We start from the raw sequence: 17,398 nt of genomic DNA, 5'->3' as shown, positions 1-17,398 counted from the left end.
TGCTCTATGGTACATACACATCACTTGATGCGAATGTGGTTGAACTAATTTTACGTACCAAATAAAATGGAGAGTGAAACTTTCAAACAACCCACTTTTAATATTTCGTTCATGGTCATTATTTCCACGATTACGCTAATGGAATATGTTTTGTGAAAGTACATTTAAGGTATTAATCCACACGCTTAACTAAGACAGATTGTGATTTTGTTTTGTATCTATCGAATATGAGTAAAACATATAAAAGTCAAAAGGTATGATGTGACAATAATGAAAAAGAAATAAAGTTTTTATATAACATATATTTATTTATATCAGCCTCAACATAAGTTTATTGCAAAAGGAAAACTTTCACAAATGCATAAAACAAAGCACATTATACGAAAAGAAAACAAGTAACAACAGATCAATCGTTAGATATCATGCACAAAAATGAATCGCGCACCGATCGCCGGTGCTATGCGACAGCAATTTGAAAACGTGAAAATAGCAAACAATTTCAAACACAACACAAACAATCTCAGCGTTACCAGCTTGGAACCGGTAACGTAAATTTTTTATAGTTACACTACGAATACTAAATGATCACAATTTGAACTTAGACTATAAGGTACTGACGTGAAACCTATACGCTAGGTTTGTTAATTAATGCCAACCATGGTGTTCCTCTTCCTTTTTGATGTATAGGGGAACGTGCACCTTGACGGGGTATGGGACCTCCTTGACTAAAGGTACTTGAACCTCCTTGAATACGGGGTAAGGCTTGTCGATGGGTACCTTAACTTCATAAGGCACCTTCTTTTCGACGGTGTAAGGGATCTTCTTGTATACATCGTAAGGCTTGGGAACTGGTACCTTCACTGGGACTGGGTAAGGTTTCTCCACTTCGACCTTGTAAGGCTTGTCGACTGGGACCTTGACTTCATAGGGTACCGGCTTGTGTACTGTTACTGGGTAAGGCTTCTCGACAGTCACAGGGTAAGGCTTGGGAACGTATACGTGATAAGGTTTGTCGACGGGTACTTTTACTTCATAAGGCACCTTCTTGACGACTTCGTAAGGCTGAGGTACTTTCACTTCGTATTTGACTTCATAAGGTACCTTCTTTTCAACGGTGTAGGGTTGAGGTACGGGGACCTTGACTTCATAAGGCACTTTCTTTTCTACAGTGTAAGGAGTGGGCACCTTGATCTTAACTTCGAAGGGCTTGTCGACGGGAACCTTAACTTCGTAAGGGACTTTCTTCTCTACAACATAAGGTTCGGGGACATGAACCGGGTATTTCACGTATTCCTTGACAGTGACGGGGACCTTCTTCTCAACGGTGTAGGGCTGGGGATAGGGTACTTTCACTTCATAGGGAACTTTCTTTTCGACGGTGTAGGGAACGTGCTTCTCAACCGTGTATGGGACGGGGACTTTCTTGATCACTTCAATGGTTTTGACGTGGTGATGAACGTGACCGTGGTGTCCGTGGCCATAGTCGCTGGAAATGGGCTTCCAGGAGTCACCAGAGGATCCTCCGAATTCAGAACCACCATGACCGTAACTTTCGTGTCCTGATTGGCCGTGAGAGATGCTCACTTCATGACCGCTGAAGTCTCCACCAAAGCTGTGACCACCATCACCGCCTCCGAAGCTGTGACCGCCATCACCAGATTCGTAGCCACCACCGTAGGATCCGGTATCGTAAATTCCACGTTTATCTTGTTTCTTTTCTTCGGCCACCGCCTTTTGTGTGCCTTTTTCCTCGCTGGCAAAGGCCACTACGGCCAATGAGGCTACTAACACAACCTGTGAAAGAAAGTATGTTGATTAAAAGCTCAAAAGATCATTTTTATACATATTTTACATGATTATATAAAATTTCGTTGGAAAACTATTGTTTCGTATAAAGAAATCCTTAAGGTGAATGGTCCAGATTATCTGCGGATTTAAACTTTCTAATACTTATTACAATTGCAAATACGTCCAAATCTGTTTATTTATTTGTTTATTCTATTTGAGTTTCGTTATATAAATATTTTAGTTTAGAAAAATTTCTCTAAACATTTTTTATTACATTTCACACGCTGTCGGAAATTGGTACAGGATATCAATTACTTTTACTCGACATTCTGTTGGGCAATTGTAATAATTTGTATCGAACAATGGGTGGAAACAATCACGAGTGCTAAAGAGAGTGAAAATATTTTTTGTACCTAGTACCTATTTAATTGGATAAAAAGCGAAAGGAGGCTAACAATAAAAAGGATTTTATCCATTTGATTGATTGAACATGAATTACACTAAAGCGTCCATTTCAATTAAATTTTAATTGTACAAGGAGTTTGTACTAATCGTCTTTCATTATACAATTTTCTGAATTCATTAATTTTTAATGGAAATCCGAAGTTTTGATAACAGAAGAATAATGTGAGGCTCTTAAAAACCCTTACATAAGTAACATCGCGAATGAAGTTATATGTAAATATTGTATTTATAATTAATAAGTGTTGTGTCGCAATGTTAAAAATATTCGAGACTTTTTAATGAAATGTGTTACACAATACAACGTAGCGCACGCTAGTGTTTTGGCGAAAGAGTTGGTTCCACTCGATACTTTAACAGCAAGAGGTAGAATAGGCCATTAGGACCTGCTTATCCTCGATTAATAAACTACAGCTTTTAGATTCTTATTTGCGAATAATAATAATACCTAAACATAAAATTTGATAATAAAAGGAATAATCCTTTATATCAAAAACTGTTGGATACCGTCATACATCGAATAACGTTATCCACAACTCATGAAACAAGCCTATATTTTATTTGCAATCACTCACAAGCATAACTGTTTATTGACGTAAGTTTACTAATTATTACCCGTGACTTCGTTCGCTAACAAATCTAGAATCGATAAAAATTAGCCTCGTGCCTATTATTCCAGACTGTCATCTATATCTGTGGCCAAATGTCATATTAATCCGTACATTTAAGCAACGAACACAATTATTGTGTCAAAACCTTCGCTTTTATAATAGTAATAAGGTCGTGTTGTTATGTTATATCAAATGAAGCATTTAGTCTTGTTAAAACTTATTTGAATATTAATCATATATCATTAGAATTTTTTATAGATAAACAACTAATTTCACGCCCTGTCATATTTATAAATCAACATTCTTAAACCGACACGGTGTATTTGATTGATTTGAAAAAAGTGAATCGATTAAATAAAATTCATGCTGATATTGATAAATGTAAAAGATTATTATTATTATTTTTTAATTCTTTTATACGAAAACTAGTGAATCAATTAACGAAAACCGTATAAAAACCTGAGGTGAAGTTCAATAATAACAATAAGTTACGTTTAAAAAAGTATCCGCAAAAAAATTATAAATTGCTATTTAACCACACGAGTTTTTGTTATTTAACAAACAATCTAACATTTATTTTTAAAACTAGAAAACGTATTCGCTTCACGATTACGAAATTACTTTCCACACTTTATCTCGTCCATTTATTTCTCATGCATGATCTGCAAAACAATAAGGTTAATACCGTTTCACACTACGCCACTATAATACGTAAAGCTAAGCACTCACGTAATGTCTTTATATATTTTTATGTTGTAGTTTTGATGACTAAGAATTGTAGGAGGAAGGAATACTTTAACTTCACTTTTTAAAAAGTATCTCAGTACAAATCTTTGTCTCTAATTTGTAACTAACTTAAAATTTATTACTTGTACAATTTCCAACTAATAAGCATTTTTGAATTACTTTTCATTGAAACCTTAAATCCAGCCTTTAAAATGGGAGTTTTAATCAAAGTAAATCAAAACATATGAGAAACAAGTAATGAAATGGCACAAATTATGTATATATTTTTATATCGATTTAATAAAATCAATATCAACAGAAAGTCAGGAAACTATTAAATAAGGATATAAAAATAGATACACTGATTAATAGCGGGAAATATTTCAAATCTTGATATAACATGTCTAAACATTTATAGTATATAACAGTTTAAGAAATCACATCCCTATCACAAAACGAGTTATAAACACTATCGTTACATTGGCATTACGGACAACGACCTTGCTAAACCGGATTTAAAAAAAACAGGATAGAAAAGCTGTCACTATCATCCTGGTTGGAAAATTATTATGTATTTACAACAACTTTCCGTATTGAAACATACATTACATATTTATACAAGTAAATAATGATTTAGCAATACAATAAATGTAATGAAAAAATGAAAACCTTTTTTTCATTTGATCTAAATACTTATTTTTTTAAATATGTTTTTAGAATAACATTTAATAAAATTATTACGTAAATTTATGTAAAATATATTACTGCTAGCTAATTTTTAATTACTCGTACTATAATTATACTTTATTTATAATTTAAAATGTTGAATTTGAAAGTAATTTTTCATATTTTGAAATGTAAGTTTGCAACATCATAGTGAATATTATACTAAATTTGTACTTTCGTATTATAATGATTTTAGTATTTTACTTACGATTTCAATTTAATTAAAAAAACATTAACTTGATTTTATCTGTGACATTACAAATATTAAGAAAACAACATCTTTAGACGATAATCTGTGGACTATAAAACCTCTTTCGCATTTGATATGCAAAATAGGATTATGTTAATCGTCTTCCTTCCTAGTTTTTTAAATTAACTATTATTAAATATTATAACGTAATGCAGGAATAGTGAATACATAATACAAGACAATTACATACTATTACAACGAGCACTAATTTGTTCATTTTTCGATCAAGAAGCGAATGTCTCGGAATCGTTTTGTAATAATTTAATGATTGATTTTGCAAAAAAAAACACTAAAGCTTCTAAATTCTAAAATTTTTCAATGCTATTCAATGAATCAATTCAATCTTAGAAAAAATATTTAAACTATTTTATTCATGTTTTAAATTTTATCTAAATATTTGTTTCACGTATTACGTTACGCATTTCATTTTCTAAATTTGGAATGAAAATGTAACAGAGTTATTATGAAACGAAGAACAAATTAACTTCCCCATGTATGCATGATAGAAAGTGAAACGAAAATTACCATAGAAAGAACTATTATAAAAAATAACTAAAGATTGTTTACAGAGACCGCATAATTATTGAGATTTTTACATATACAAATTTGTTTATTTATTATTTAAAGTAATAAAAAAATATATATTAATTTCTAGTTATTATTATACCTACGAATAATTATTGACAAGTTAATAATATGTAAACCGATAATTTTAAAATCCGTACACCAGACATCCGTTCAAAAAAAAATAAAAATTCAAATTTCAAATTTAAAAAAAAACCCGACCGTATTCTCGACAAACGGACACAACACTGACACTTCACAAACTCACCGTAAACTTCATGTTGGTGTCTTCTTGCCGAAGACTGGTTGTCTGTGCTGGGTGCTGTCGCTTGCAGGCTTTATGTACGTTCCCTCCCACTAGAGGGTGAACGCTTGACGCTGTACGACGGCTTAGTTGCGTTAAACTGGAGCAATCTTTGATATCTGGACCTTTTGATATACGGGAACCATATTGTTCCATTTTCGAATTTTAGTTTACTTTTTAAAATTTGGGCTTTATAAGCATAATCATAATCAAAGTTATTTTATTCAAGTAGGTTTCAATTGCACTTTTGAACAGTAATTTTAAAAATTAAAATTATATCAGTACATATATACAAACTAACCGATCCGGCGAATTTCGTATCTTAATATATCTATCGATTTTTCATACAAGCCTTATCCGGACAGTAACAAAAAAAAATGAATTACTTAATTAGATACAATCTTTAGGCAGTTATGAACATACATAATTTACATTACGGCGAATCATTTCGTTTTACGTACATGAATTATTTCTTTATCTATACTATTAAATCTCTCTGCCCTTTAATATTTCTCGAGATTGTCTTCTAAGATTAATAAACGCATTCAACGGCCCCTTAGGATTTTCCCCTGTGTTGGGGGTCCGGAAACACAGACAATACACAAGCACAACGCCCAGACCACGACAAACATCTATATGGCCGATACTAATGTCTGTCGTGAACGGGAATCGAACCCGCGACCGCCAGCGCAACAGCCAGTGCTATGACCGCTGCGCCAACGCGTCCCCAATTTATGATAGATTAATAATAATAAAAGTTTAAGCAGTAATGTTTTAGCATGAACAGTGAACTACGTTTGTTTTTATTCTACCTTCACGAACTACTATAATAGTATCTACCCAACATATACATGATATATGATTTTACTTGTTTATCACAATATTCTTAGAATCTGTAAGTCTGGTTTATAGCATATGTTTGCTTTAGATTACCAACTTATTGGTAGTTAAAAATATATTATATTATTAATTATTATAAAAATAAAAATTTGAAACCTTTTTTATTGAGCATTTCATAAAATCATTAAAATATAATAAAAATTAGTTTATATGTGTCAAAGACGCGTTGTACGTTGTTTTGATTTAAGATTTATACTTTCACTCTAATTCGTTAATGCATATTTCTCAATTACACAATTAAAACTATTTTAAAATACTGCGTACATTTTATATCTATGTTATTATTGTCTTCCGTATATAATAATATACGAAACGATATAACATGACTATTATATATTTACAAAATAGATTAATTGATATTTTTGGTGTTACATTGTACCTACTCCTCTCATACTACTTCCTTTTATTCAAACTCCTTTTCTGTTAAAGCTGTACAACTTTGGAACTCTCTTCCTCTCTCTATAAGAAAAGCTCAAACTCTTGCCTGTTTTAAAAAATATCTAAAGGCGCATTTTTTGTCACTAAATACTTCATAATTATCATTATCAGCTCCATTAATATATATATTATGTAGTATTTGTTTATGTAGTATATATGTATATATTTATTTGTATATATGTATGTGTATGTATATTGTGTGTATATGTATGTGTATATGTATATTTACTTCTGTTAATATCATACTGCTTGTTAACTATATACCAATTCTTTATCAACTGTTTGTACACTTCCCTACCGCTTCTCTTTTTCTTCGCTATGTCCTATGCCCAAAGGTTGTCTGGAAGAAATCGCTCTTAGCGATAAGATCGCCTTTGTACATCTTTCTTTTCATGTATCACTTTTGTTGTAATGTTTCTTTGTGGTGTACAATAAAGAGTATTTATTATTATTATTTATTATTATTACCTAGTCGTATAAAGAAAAATATTGTTCGAAAAACAACTACCTATTATATTTTTTTATCCAGGCGATCTAACTATAATTCCTCTAGCAGTTAATTGATAGCTGTACATGATGAATATTTGTGTCAGTGTGTCGTAATCTAGACTGTCGTGTGTATGTGAGAGTCTGTGTGTGTGTGTGTTCAGACTTTTTACTTTAAAAAAAACACTCGTCATCTTCATTAGTGTAGATTTGATCTGTAATTATATTTAAATAATAATTGTAACTTGACAAAGACTTTTTAAGCAACTTGAATTAATGTTCTGATATTTTAAGAAATGAAATATTAATAAATGTAAACCATTTTTTATAAAAACAATCAATGAAAATTATAGACTAAAAACTCTTTGTTTTTATGCTTATGTTTTGAATAATGATCTTATTACTCTAGCGATGCAGTTAATCTAAAAGGAGATTGCAAAATATAAAGGGTTATAAATTATTATTAATAATAAACTAGTTAAGATAAGACCAATTCGCAATTTTGTCAATCTTTGGCATTTTTTATATTAAAACTCTTTTGATATCACAGTTTGCAAAGTAATGATAATTAAAAAATAGTATAAAGACAAGATTTCTATCTATACACAAGGCTACTACACATACGCAACTAATTTTGTACCTTTGTAACCATTACAATAGCTTGTAAAATCGTTAAATAATATGAAGACGCGTGTTGCGCAGACACATTATTAAAGTCATAGATTTTTGTAGACACAGCATGAGTTTACGTTGAAACGCACAGAATATGTTCCGTTCCAATCTTTAAAAGTGTAAAATACGTTGTTAATATAATAAAGAATACATACGTAGCAGTTATATCAATAAGTATAAATCTGCACCAAATGTAGCTTATTCGTCAATGTTTCTGCCCAATTATCTAAGAATACTTTTGAGATGCATGATCTTTCGTCGTTTTTCGATCCTTGATTATGACAAATAATAGTCATACGAATGTTTGTCGTTGTCTAGGCGTTATGTTAGCGTTGTGTGTCCGGATCTCCACAACACAATTCTTAGTAAAGGTGGATATATGTAAAAACTTCATTTCAATATGTTAACAGCAGTAGAGCTTACATATTTTCAAATAGCAACAATATGAAATTGAATTTGTATTCAATCGTATCGCTTTACTAGTTTCAATTTCAAGATCACAAAATACTTATTTTAATTTTATTTAAAACTAGCTGTGCCCGCGACTTTGTCCGCGTGGAATTAACAAAAAAGTTATTGTTCAGTTTGCAGAAATTATTTAATTTTTCAAAAATGAAAGTAGCCTAAACTACGCCTTATTATATCATCTACCTGCCAGTGAAAGTTCCGTCAAAATCAGTCCAGCCGTTTCAGAGATTAGCCGGAACAAACAGACAGACTGAGGTAGGGCACAGCAGGAATTTCCTGCTCAAAATCTGGAGCAGCCCGACTGGGGTAGTACCTCGACCTTACAGAAAATCACAGCTAAATAATACTGTTTTAAAGCAGTACTGTGTTCCTGTCGGTGAATAAGGTGACCTGGTATCTTCGGGTTGGAGATTGGGTCGGCAACGCGCTTGCGATGCTTCTGGTGTTGCTGGCGTCTATAAGCTACGGTAATCTCTTAGCATCAGGTGAGCCAAACGCTTGTTTGCCGACCTAGTGATATAAAAAAAACACACAGACAGACAAAAATTGTACAAAATGTTATTTTGATATATGTACCGTATATACATCCATATGCATTTAGAAGAAAGCGTCTATTTTAATATTACAAACAGACACTCCAATTTTATTTATTTGTATATATAACCATATAGCAATTATACTAGAAGCATAGTTATCTAACAAATTGACACCAGTCGATACGCATATCAATTGCCGTTACAGCTTCTAGTCGCAGCTGTTTGTATAATGTATAAAGTTTACTGCATGTAACAGTCTGTAGACAACATACTGCTGGACAAATAGCCTTCTTTCCATATAGGAGAAGGTGTAAAGGTTAATCTACCATGCTGTTGATTTGATTTGATTCAGCCTGTAACATCCCACTGCATAAGCCTCTTTCTCCATGTAGGAGAAGGTTTGGAGCTTAATCCACCTGCTGCTTCACTGAGGGTATATTTCCTACCATAAGTAACAATCGCTTGGGTATTTATGATAACAATTAGGACCGAGGCACGGTGGGGAGACCCAAAAGAACAGATATCCAAACCGAATAGAAATATTTGTACAAATACAATTTTAGACGCCTACACGCCCAACTACACACCAGAGCGGTTTCCTTTATCTTTAGTTAATTAAGGGACTGTAGGTTTTTTTTAATCACAAAAACGTAATTGTGTAAAAAATACTTTAAAGAAAAAAAAAACACCTGAAAATTTAGTGTAGAGAACGAAAAGAAGGTTCTGCATCATGTCATCATCACGCCAGTCTATCGCAGTCCACTGCTGGACATAGGCCTCCCCAAGTTCGCTCCAAACATTAGTTTTACGCAATTCTCATCCAGCCTCCACCGGCGATCTTACGTAGATCGTCGGTCCAACGGGCCGGAGGACGTCCCACACTGCGTTTGCCAAGACGCGGTCTCCACTCCAGGACCCGTCTACTCCAACGGCCATCGGTCCTGCGACACAGATGAATAGCCCACTGCCACTTCAACTTGCTAACTCTGTGGACTATCTCGGTTACTTTCGCCGTCTTGCGGGTAGTCTCATTTCTTATCCTACCTTTGAGAGAGACCCCAAGCAAAGCCCGTTCCATTACACGTAGAGCGACTTTAAACTTGTGGACCAGTCTTTTCATCAGTGTCCAAAAATCATAATGTAACTCTTCATTAAATCAGTTTAACTCTTCAAAGAAATCTAGAAATAGGAAGAAACTGCTAAAAATGGAGGTAAATATCCAGCTCAAAATCGGAAACAGCCCATTTGAGGAAGTACCTCAACTTTACAGATGTTCCTTTAGTGAGTAAGTTGGCCAGAGCTTCTGGGCGGGTCAGGGTTAGGGTCAGCAACGCACTTGTGATGCTTCTGGTGTAGCAGCGACTATAGACTATAGTATATGTAACCTAGTCGTCTAAAAAAAAAAATATTTCTTAGAATAACTTTAATTATTACTCGTACCTTCATACTTCATATATATATATATATTCGTACCCCCGTCAGATCTTATACTATTTAGCGAACCTAAAAACGTGTATACTTTTCTAATATAATATATGAAAAAAAAGGAAAAACTATTAGTTCATCACTCCAGCCGTTTTCAATTTAGCGCTTAGTAACACAGATTGTAAAATCTTCGATAGTTATATGATGACCTAAAAAGTTAAAAATCATCGATGAACTCACACATTCTAGACTCACCTGTAAAAAAATTAATAAACTAAATATCAAGGATGACCAAATGTAATTTATTGCAAGCTTAATTCGTATCTAAACTTTATCTTTCGTAATGTATTTAATATATATTTATTTATTTTATATAATTTCGTAATGTATCATTACATCATTACAGCCTATACAGTCCACTGCTGGACATAGACCTCCACAAGTTTACGTCAAAAATAACGTGAACTCATGTGTTTTGCCCATAGTCACCACGCTGGGCAGGCGGGTTGGTGACCGCAGTACTGGCTTTGTCGCACCAAAGACGCTGCTGCCCGTCTTCGGCCTGTGTATTTCAAAGCTAGCAGTTGCAATGTTATTCCGCCATCGGTCGGCTTCTTAAGTTCCAAGATGGTTGTGGAACCTTGTTATCCCTTAGTCGCCTCTTACGACACCCACGGGAAGAGAGGGGGTGGCTAAATTCTTTAGTGCCGTAGCCACACAGCACGTAATTCGTAATGTAATTTTTTGTTATTATTTGCAGGAATAACTAATTATATTAATCGTAAGATTTAATATTTTGCTCAAATTCCGAGTAGCCCGACTGGGAAAGTGCTTTAACCTTACAGAAGATCAAAACCAATAAAAATATTTCTCCCAAGTAGCGTTGTCTTCTTGTAGTGAGTATGATAAGAGCTCCTGGGGAGGATCAGGGGTAGTCGTCATCGCGCTTACAACGCTCCTGCTGTTGCAGGCTTCCTTAGGCTACTTATCCGCTTACCATTAGGCGGACCGGACGCATGTTTGAGAAAATGGTGTTATGAAAAAAAATTTAAGCAAATATTATTTTGATAGCTGCGCCAGTACTTTGTTTTTGTAGTTTACGCAATTCTCATCCAGCCTCCACCGGCAATCTTACGTAGATCGTCGGTCCAGCGGTCCGGAGGACGTCCCATACTGCGTTTGTTCACACGCTGTCTCCACTCCAGGACGCGACTACTGAAGATAGATAGAGATAGTAGCTATCTGATTGAAATAAATCATAACTTGGAAATATTTCCTTATGCCACTAAAAATGTTACGGAAGACGGTCACTTTGAATTGCAATTAATAAACTAATAATCTACGAGAGATTAAATGCAAGCGATAACTCGAGTAACAATGACGCATTGTTCCAGTCGATCTACAAATAGCAAATTTAACACTATTAATATCAGACACTTGTGATAAGCAGTTAGTTAATTTCATTGAGTAATATCGCTAGATAATCTGAGATATTTCTCATTAAATATTAAATACATAGTTGTTCTATATTATTTATTTATTTTTATTTATTTTATACTTTATTGTACACCACAAATATATTACAAACAAAGCATAAAGATAGTTACAGACAGTATTTATTTTCTTTTATACAGCTAAGTCGACAAACAACCGTATGGTCCCACATGTTGGTAAGTGGCTACGGTAGCCTATAGACACCTTCAACACTAGAAGCATCGCAAGCGTGTTGCCTATTAACCCCCGGCCCTTCCAATGAGCTCTGGCAACCTCACTCACCACAAGAACACGACACTTCTTAAGATCAGTGTTATTTAGCTGTGACATTCTGTTAGATTGACGTACTTTCCCAGACGGGCTTATACGAATTTTTAGCTGAATATACCTGCTGTGCTCTCAATAAAATATCATTATTATAAAGAAGAACAAAAATGGCCACAAATTTAATAATAGCATTATTCGGTACGGTACACGAATAACAATAAAAAAATTGTACACATTATACTCCTTTCGGTGAATTTAGACACTTGTTATTGAAACCTTGAAGCATTGGGACACTCAATATCAGGTAACGGGTCTCATGTATCTTATGAAACGTGCACCTAACGTGATTGTAGACACGTGACTGTTCTTTTTGTTTATGTAACTCGGGTGTACATTATATATGATTTTGTACGATTTGATACATTACATTTCAAGTTTATTAATCCAAGTATACCGCAGCCTTTTACAGATCTTCCAGATCTCAGGGATTAAGACTGCTGTGGATTATACATATATATACCTAAACGTTTTGCTAAACTTGAAAACGACTTGACTAATATAGTATTTTTTTTAAGTTTTCTCATACTTTGTATAAGGTTCTTACGGAAAGAAAAATTAATAAAATTGCGTAGAAAATATAAAGTTTTGAAAAATACAAAATATAATGTTTTGAAAATGTAACAACTATTTAAACTTTATGCGTTCGAAAATTCGGAAACAAGATTGACATGAAATCTGGATTAAAATGTATTATGTACAATAGAATACATTCCCTGAAAATGTCTCTATCAATAAAAATGATTATAGAAAACAAAATTGTAACTTATCCCAACATTTATCCAAATCACCGGTGCTCAAGGGATCAGCAGCTTTTCATTTTGCAAAGTTGTCTAACTTAAATTTTCTCTTTGTCTACATGATGCAAATATCAATATAGAATAAGAACATTGTAAAAATACATAAGTGGTCGGATAAAAACGAATTATTTCAAAATGTATTGATTCATCTCAAAATGTTTAGTCAGCGACAGAGCTAATAATGACTTGCATGATTGCATTGCATAAAAATGTTGTTCGACAAAACATTGAATCTGAAAGACAGTTTATGATTTATGATATGTATTGTTTTCTATATAGATAAAATATTCTTCGCTTCTTTGCTTCTTTTAGTTGTAAGCGTACACAAACAAAAAAGAACTAAAAAAATTTTAATTATTTTTTTACTATGAGGATAATGATGATAACAAATTATACCACATAACATTATATTTTAAAATAACCTTCGACACAATAAAGCAATTTAAATGTTGGCAATAAAAAATAAATACCAACCCAACTACATTCACTGTCTCATCAACACCTACAAATCATAATTCTATTCGAATATTTGACTGCCAACATCTGATGCAATAGACTTGATGTAAAAAAAAAAAAAATTATTTCATTTATAAATATCACTGAATATCGTATATAACATATAATATTATAACGTGTTTCTATTTAGACGCGTCTTAATAAAAAATAAAATTGATTTTTTTTTTGTTTGCGCGCTCAAAAGTATTGTATCGATTCGGAATTCAGACAAAGGGTAATACAATGTATACGGGACTTTGCGATAGTCGTAAGTGTCACAAAATAAAATTTTAGAATAATTAAAAATAATTTTGAATATATTTATAAGTGGATTAAGTGGTAACTTCTTAAATTTTAAAAGAGAACTTGTTGTATCTCGATTTTACGATAGCTTAGCACAGTGGTCTTAGCAATGTTGCAATATACGTGGGTTCCATTAAAAATTAATAATACATTTTTTTTTATATACAACAAGGTCGGAAAACAAGCGTACGGTTCACCTGATGGTAAACGATTACTGTGGCTTATAGACGCCTGCAACACCAGAAGCATCGCAAACGCGTTGCCGACCCTATCCCCAATTCCCTCCAGGAGCTCTGGTCACCTAACTCACCAACAGCAACAAAACACTGCTTGAAAACAGTATTATTTAGCTGTGATCTTCTGTAAGGTCGAGGTACTTCCCTAGTTGGGGTGCTCTATATTTTGAGCAGCAAATTTTCTGCTGTGCCCTACCTCAGTTAAATATCTCATATTTATAATATTAATACAAATTAAACTTTATTAGCCCTTTGCATAGAAGAGTGGAGCAGTCAATACAAACGTCGAAATGCAGGTGAAACCAACCTCACCTCTAGTGTTAGGACAATATTAATCATTTTAAGTACTTAACAAAATACAAATCGATACAGATTAAATTTACCGAGATAACCTTCTGTGACATGACAGCACAGCAAGAAGACAAAAAGATGGATACCGTAACCTTAACAGCTTCATTTCTACCTGAGAATAACCCTATAAAATAAAGTACCTGTTATGTGATAAGGGCAATATAAAAAGCAAAAGTTTCATTCAAAGAATAATCGCCTTTTTATTTTTACAAACATTTTTCAAGTGATAAGATAGGTACTGATTAATACAAAGTATAAATATTTTGGTTTTTATTATGTTTTCACCCCTTTAGGACTGATTAATTTGCTTGTCAACTAAATCTTAAAATAGTGAGGAGGTAAGAAATACTTAACACAGACAAAGAGATAAACTCTCATAAATACTTAAGGAACATGTATAGAAATATACTCTCCCCTTTATATTTTAATTAAAATGATGTCATTACTACTATATAACAGAAAACTATATTTTCTATAAAATGTAAATTCAAGTGCAAAATTTTTGGGAAAAAGTCGATCACACTTTTTTTGCATTACTTCTCATAGAGACTAGACTAACTTTTTTTAAGAACATTTTTCTAATAGCCTCGTTGTTTCGTAATTAATTTTGTACTTAATTGATAAATTGAAATAATTTGTTATTTGATATACTGGACATAGGCCTCCACAAGTTCGCGCCAAAAATGCGTGAACTCATGTGTGTTGCCCATAGTCACCACGCTGGGCAGGCGGGTTGGTGACCGCAGGGCTGGCTTTGTCGGACCGAAGACGCTGCTGCCCGTCTTCGGCTGTGTGTGCTGCGCTGTGTGGCTACGGCACCAAAGAATATAGCCACCCCTCCTCTTCCCATGGGTGTCGTAAGAGGCGACTAAGGGATAACAAGGTTCCACTACCACATTGGAACTTAAGAAGCCGACCGATGGCGAGATAACCATCTAACCGCTGCCTTTGAAACACAAATTTTAATATCATATTATATTCAAAAATGTTAAACATTACAAAAATTATGAAGAATTGGAAAGAATAACAAATATTCAGACAAACTGCAAGCTCTTTGTTAAAGACTTATGTGACATTGGTGACATTATCAATGTTGTTTTGACACTATCATCGTAAGTCAGGACGGACAATCACTGCCGAAGCCAAGGCCATCAGATAGACCTGGAGTGAGATCAAGCAAGATACTCAGGACCACTCGGGATGAAGATGCACTGTGGACGCCTTCTGCCCCAGCTAGAGGACACAGGAACCTAATTAATTGGCGACGTCTATACTGTGTTGGCATTACTATTCTGCTATTTTGGCACTGTTAACAGCTATCAATGCAAATTAATGAATGAATATAATTTTTAAGACTTTAGATAGACAGGTTTATTTCTATTTAAATGAACTGTTAATAAACAAAATCTTAAATTATATTATCATTCTGTCGTTATGTAATACTTTTCACGCCTATTTCTTAAGTTGATTTTTGCATAACTGACGATACATTCTAGTATTGTACTCGTAATGCATGAAACTTACACCAAATTAGTAGCGATTCGCATCAATATTGCACTGGTAGAGGTTTTTTACAATCTATTTTTAATATAAATACTTTTATCGTAATATGTAATAGTAATCTTTAGTAAATTGTTGTCGAGCCTCACTTTCTGTCATGCACTCTTTGTTTTCAAGTAACGAAGAACTTGAACTTATACTTGTCAAGTCAAAAGACTTCGGATTCGGATAAAAATATATAGATATTATTAGTGACCAAGTTAAGTATCTGTTAATAAAATTTTGCACTTTTTATTTATTCTTACAAAATTATTGCTGACCTATACAAATCTCCCAAGTTGTCAAGACAGTTTGATGGCGAAAGAGTCGCTCGGATTTTATACATACAACTATGTAAATATACTATATAACAAAAAAAATAAAGTATAATCAATATTCTGTAGAAGGTAGTCAAAAAGTAAGTCATGTATATATTATGATACGTAGGACTAGTTTTAGTTGGCATTTACACGAATATATTTCACTAAATTTCCATTTTCCAAGTAAACAAAGTACCTACGACAAGCGTTTTAGTGAGTTACTAATGATTTCAACTACCTTCTCTAATTATAATTTAGATTTCGAATCGGTGTTTGTTGAGCATTATTTAAAATCATTTAACTTTTTGTTTTGATGACTCAAGTCAAAAGTTAACTATTTAAATAAAGAATATTTTTTAATCTGATTAATTTTTATTATTTGAAGACTGTTTTGTAGAAACTCGTATTAAATACTTATCGGTTTAGGCTTAAATTTATTCTCACATAATTGATAATAACGGTTTTATAAAGAAAATAATAATTATTATATTGAATTAAATTGATTAAATTTAGACTAACGAGTGATCGTAAGAAAACTTACATAAGTATGTTTTGTTATTCTATATTTTTGCATTACTGAATAGTGAAACTGAAACAGAAAATGTATTTTAATTTGCACAAGAGTATTAGACCATGTCATTAATATAATAAATTATACGAATTTTTTGAATGGAAATATGAGAATGTAATTAATTAACATCACATATTTTTCGTGTTTTTTTATTTAAATTTATTCGTACATTATTATATTATTAATATCAAATTATTATTTAAATACGAAATTCATTATTATTTTTAATTTATTTAATTTTTTATTAAATATTTGAACTTGGAAAATAAAATTGTACTTTTTCATAATTGTGATTTATGTCGCAAATATATATCGAAACTTTTTATCGTTTACAACTATTGTCCGACCTTGTGATATTACTTTTAATCATGGAAGGTCTGAAACAATGTTTTAAAAGTATATTACAACATTGAAATTGAGTAAATAACCGTATAAAGTTAACGTTCGTAACGTTAAAACGTTCTGCGGGTACACTTGTTAATGTATTACTCAATTAACACCTTTTTAGAACTACCGAATTGCCTTAGATTAGAGATTAAACACTTTTGAATGTAAAGTAGTAATTTAAAGTAGAAATCTAAAGCTTTAGATTTGTATAAATATAAACGA

At 32.7% G+C, this 17,398-nt stretch overlaps 1 protein-coding gene across 1 annotated transcript; it reads right to left on the bottom strand.

Annotated features, from left to right (window-relative positions):
* Positions 1 to 287: 287 nt before the first annotated feature.
* On the bottom strand, positions 288 to 5,449 carry LOC123664470 (skin secretory protein xP2). Its single transcript, XM_045599010.1, has 2 exons — positions 5,396 to 5,449; positions 288 to 1,794 (listed from the first exon to the last, which is right to left on the bottom strand). Exons 1-2 carry the CDS (start codon positions 5,405 to 5,407, stop codon positions 646 to 648), a joined length of 1,161 nt encoding a protein of 386 aa, XP_045454966.1. The 5' UTR covers positions 5,408 to 5,449; the 3' UTR covers positions 288 to 645.
* Positions 5,450 to 17,398: the final 11,949 nt, after the last annotated feature.

This window comes from Melitaea cinxia, chromosome 22 (assembly GCF_905220565.1).
Source record: "Melitaea cinxia chromosome 22, ilMelCinx1.1, whole genome shotgun sequence".
Classification (NCBI taxonomy): Eukaryota; Metazoa; Arthropoda; class Insecta; order Lepidoptera; family Nymphalidae; genus Melitaea; species Melitaea cinxia.
Note: the sequence above shows the minus strand (reverse complement) of the source record. Positions and strands in the feature narration are given on the sequence as shown.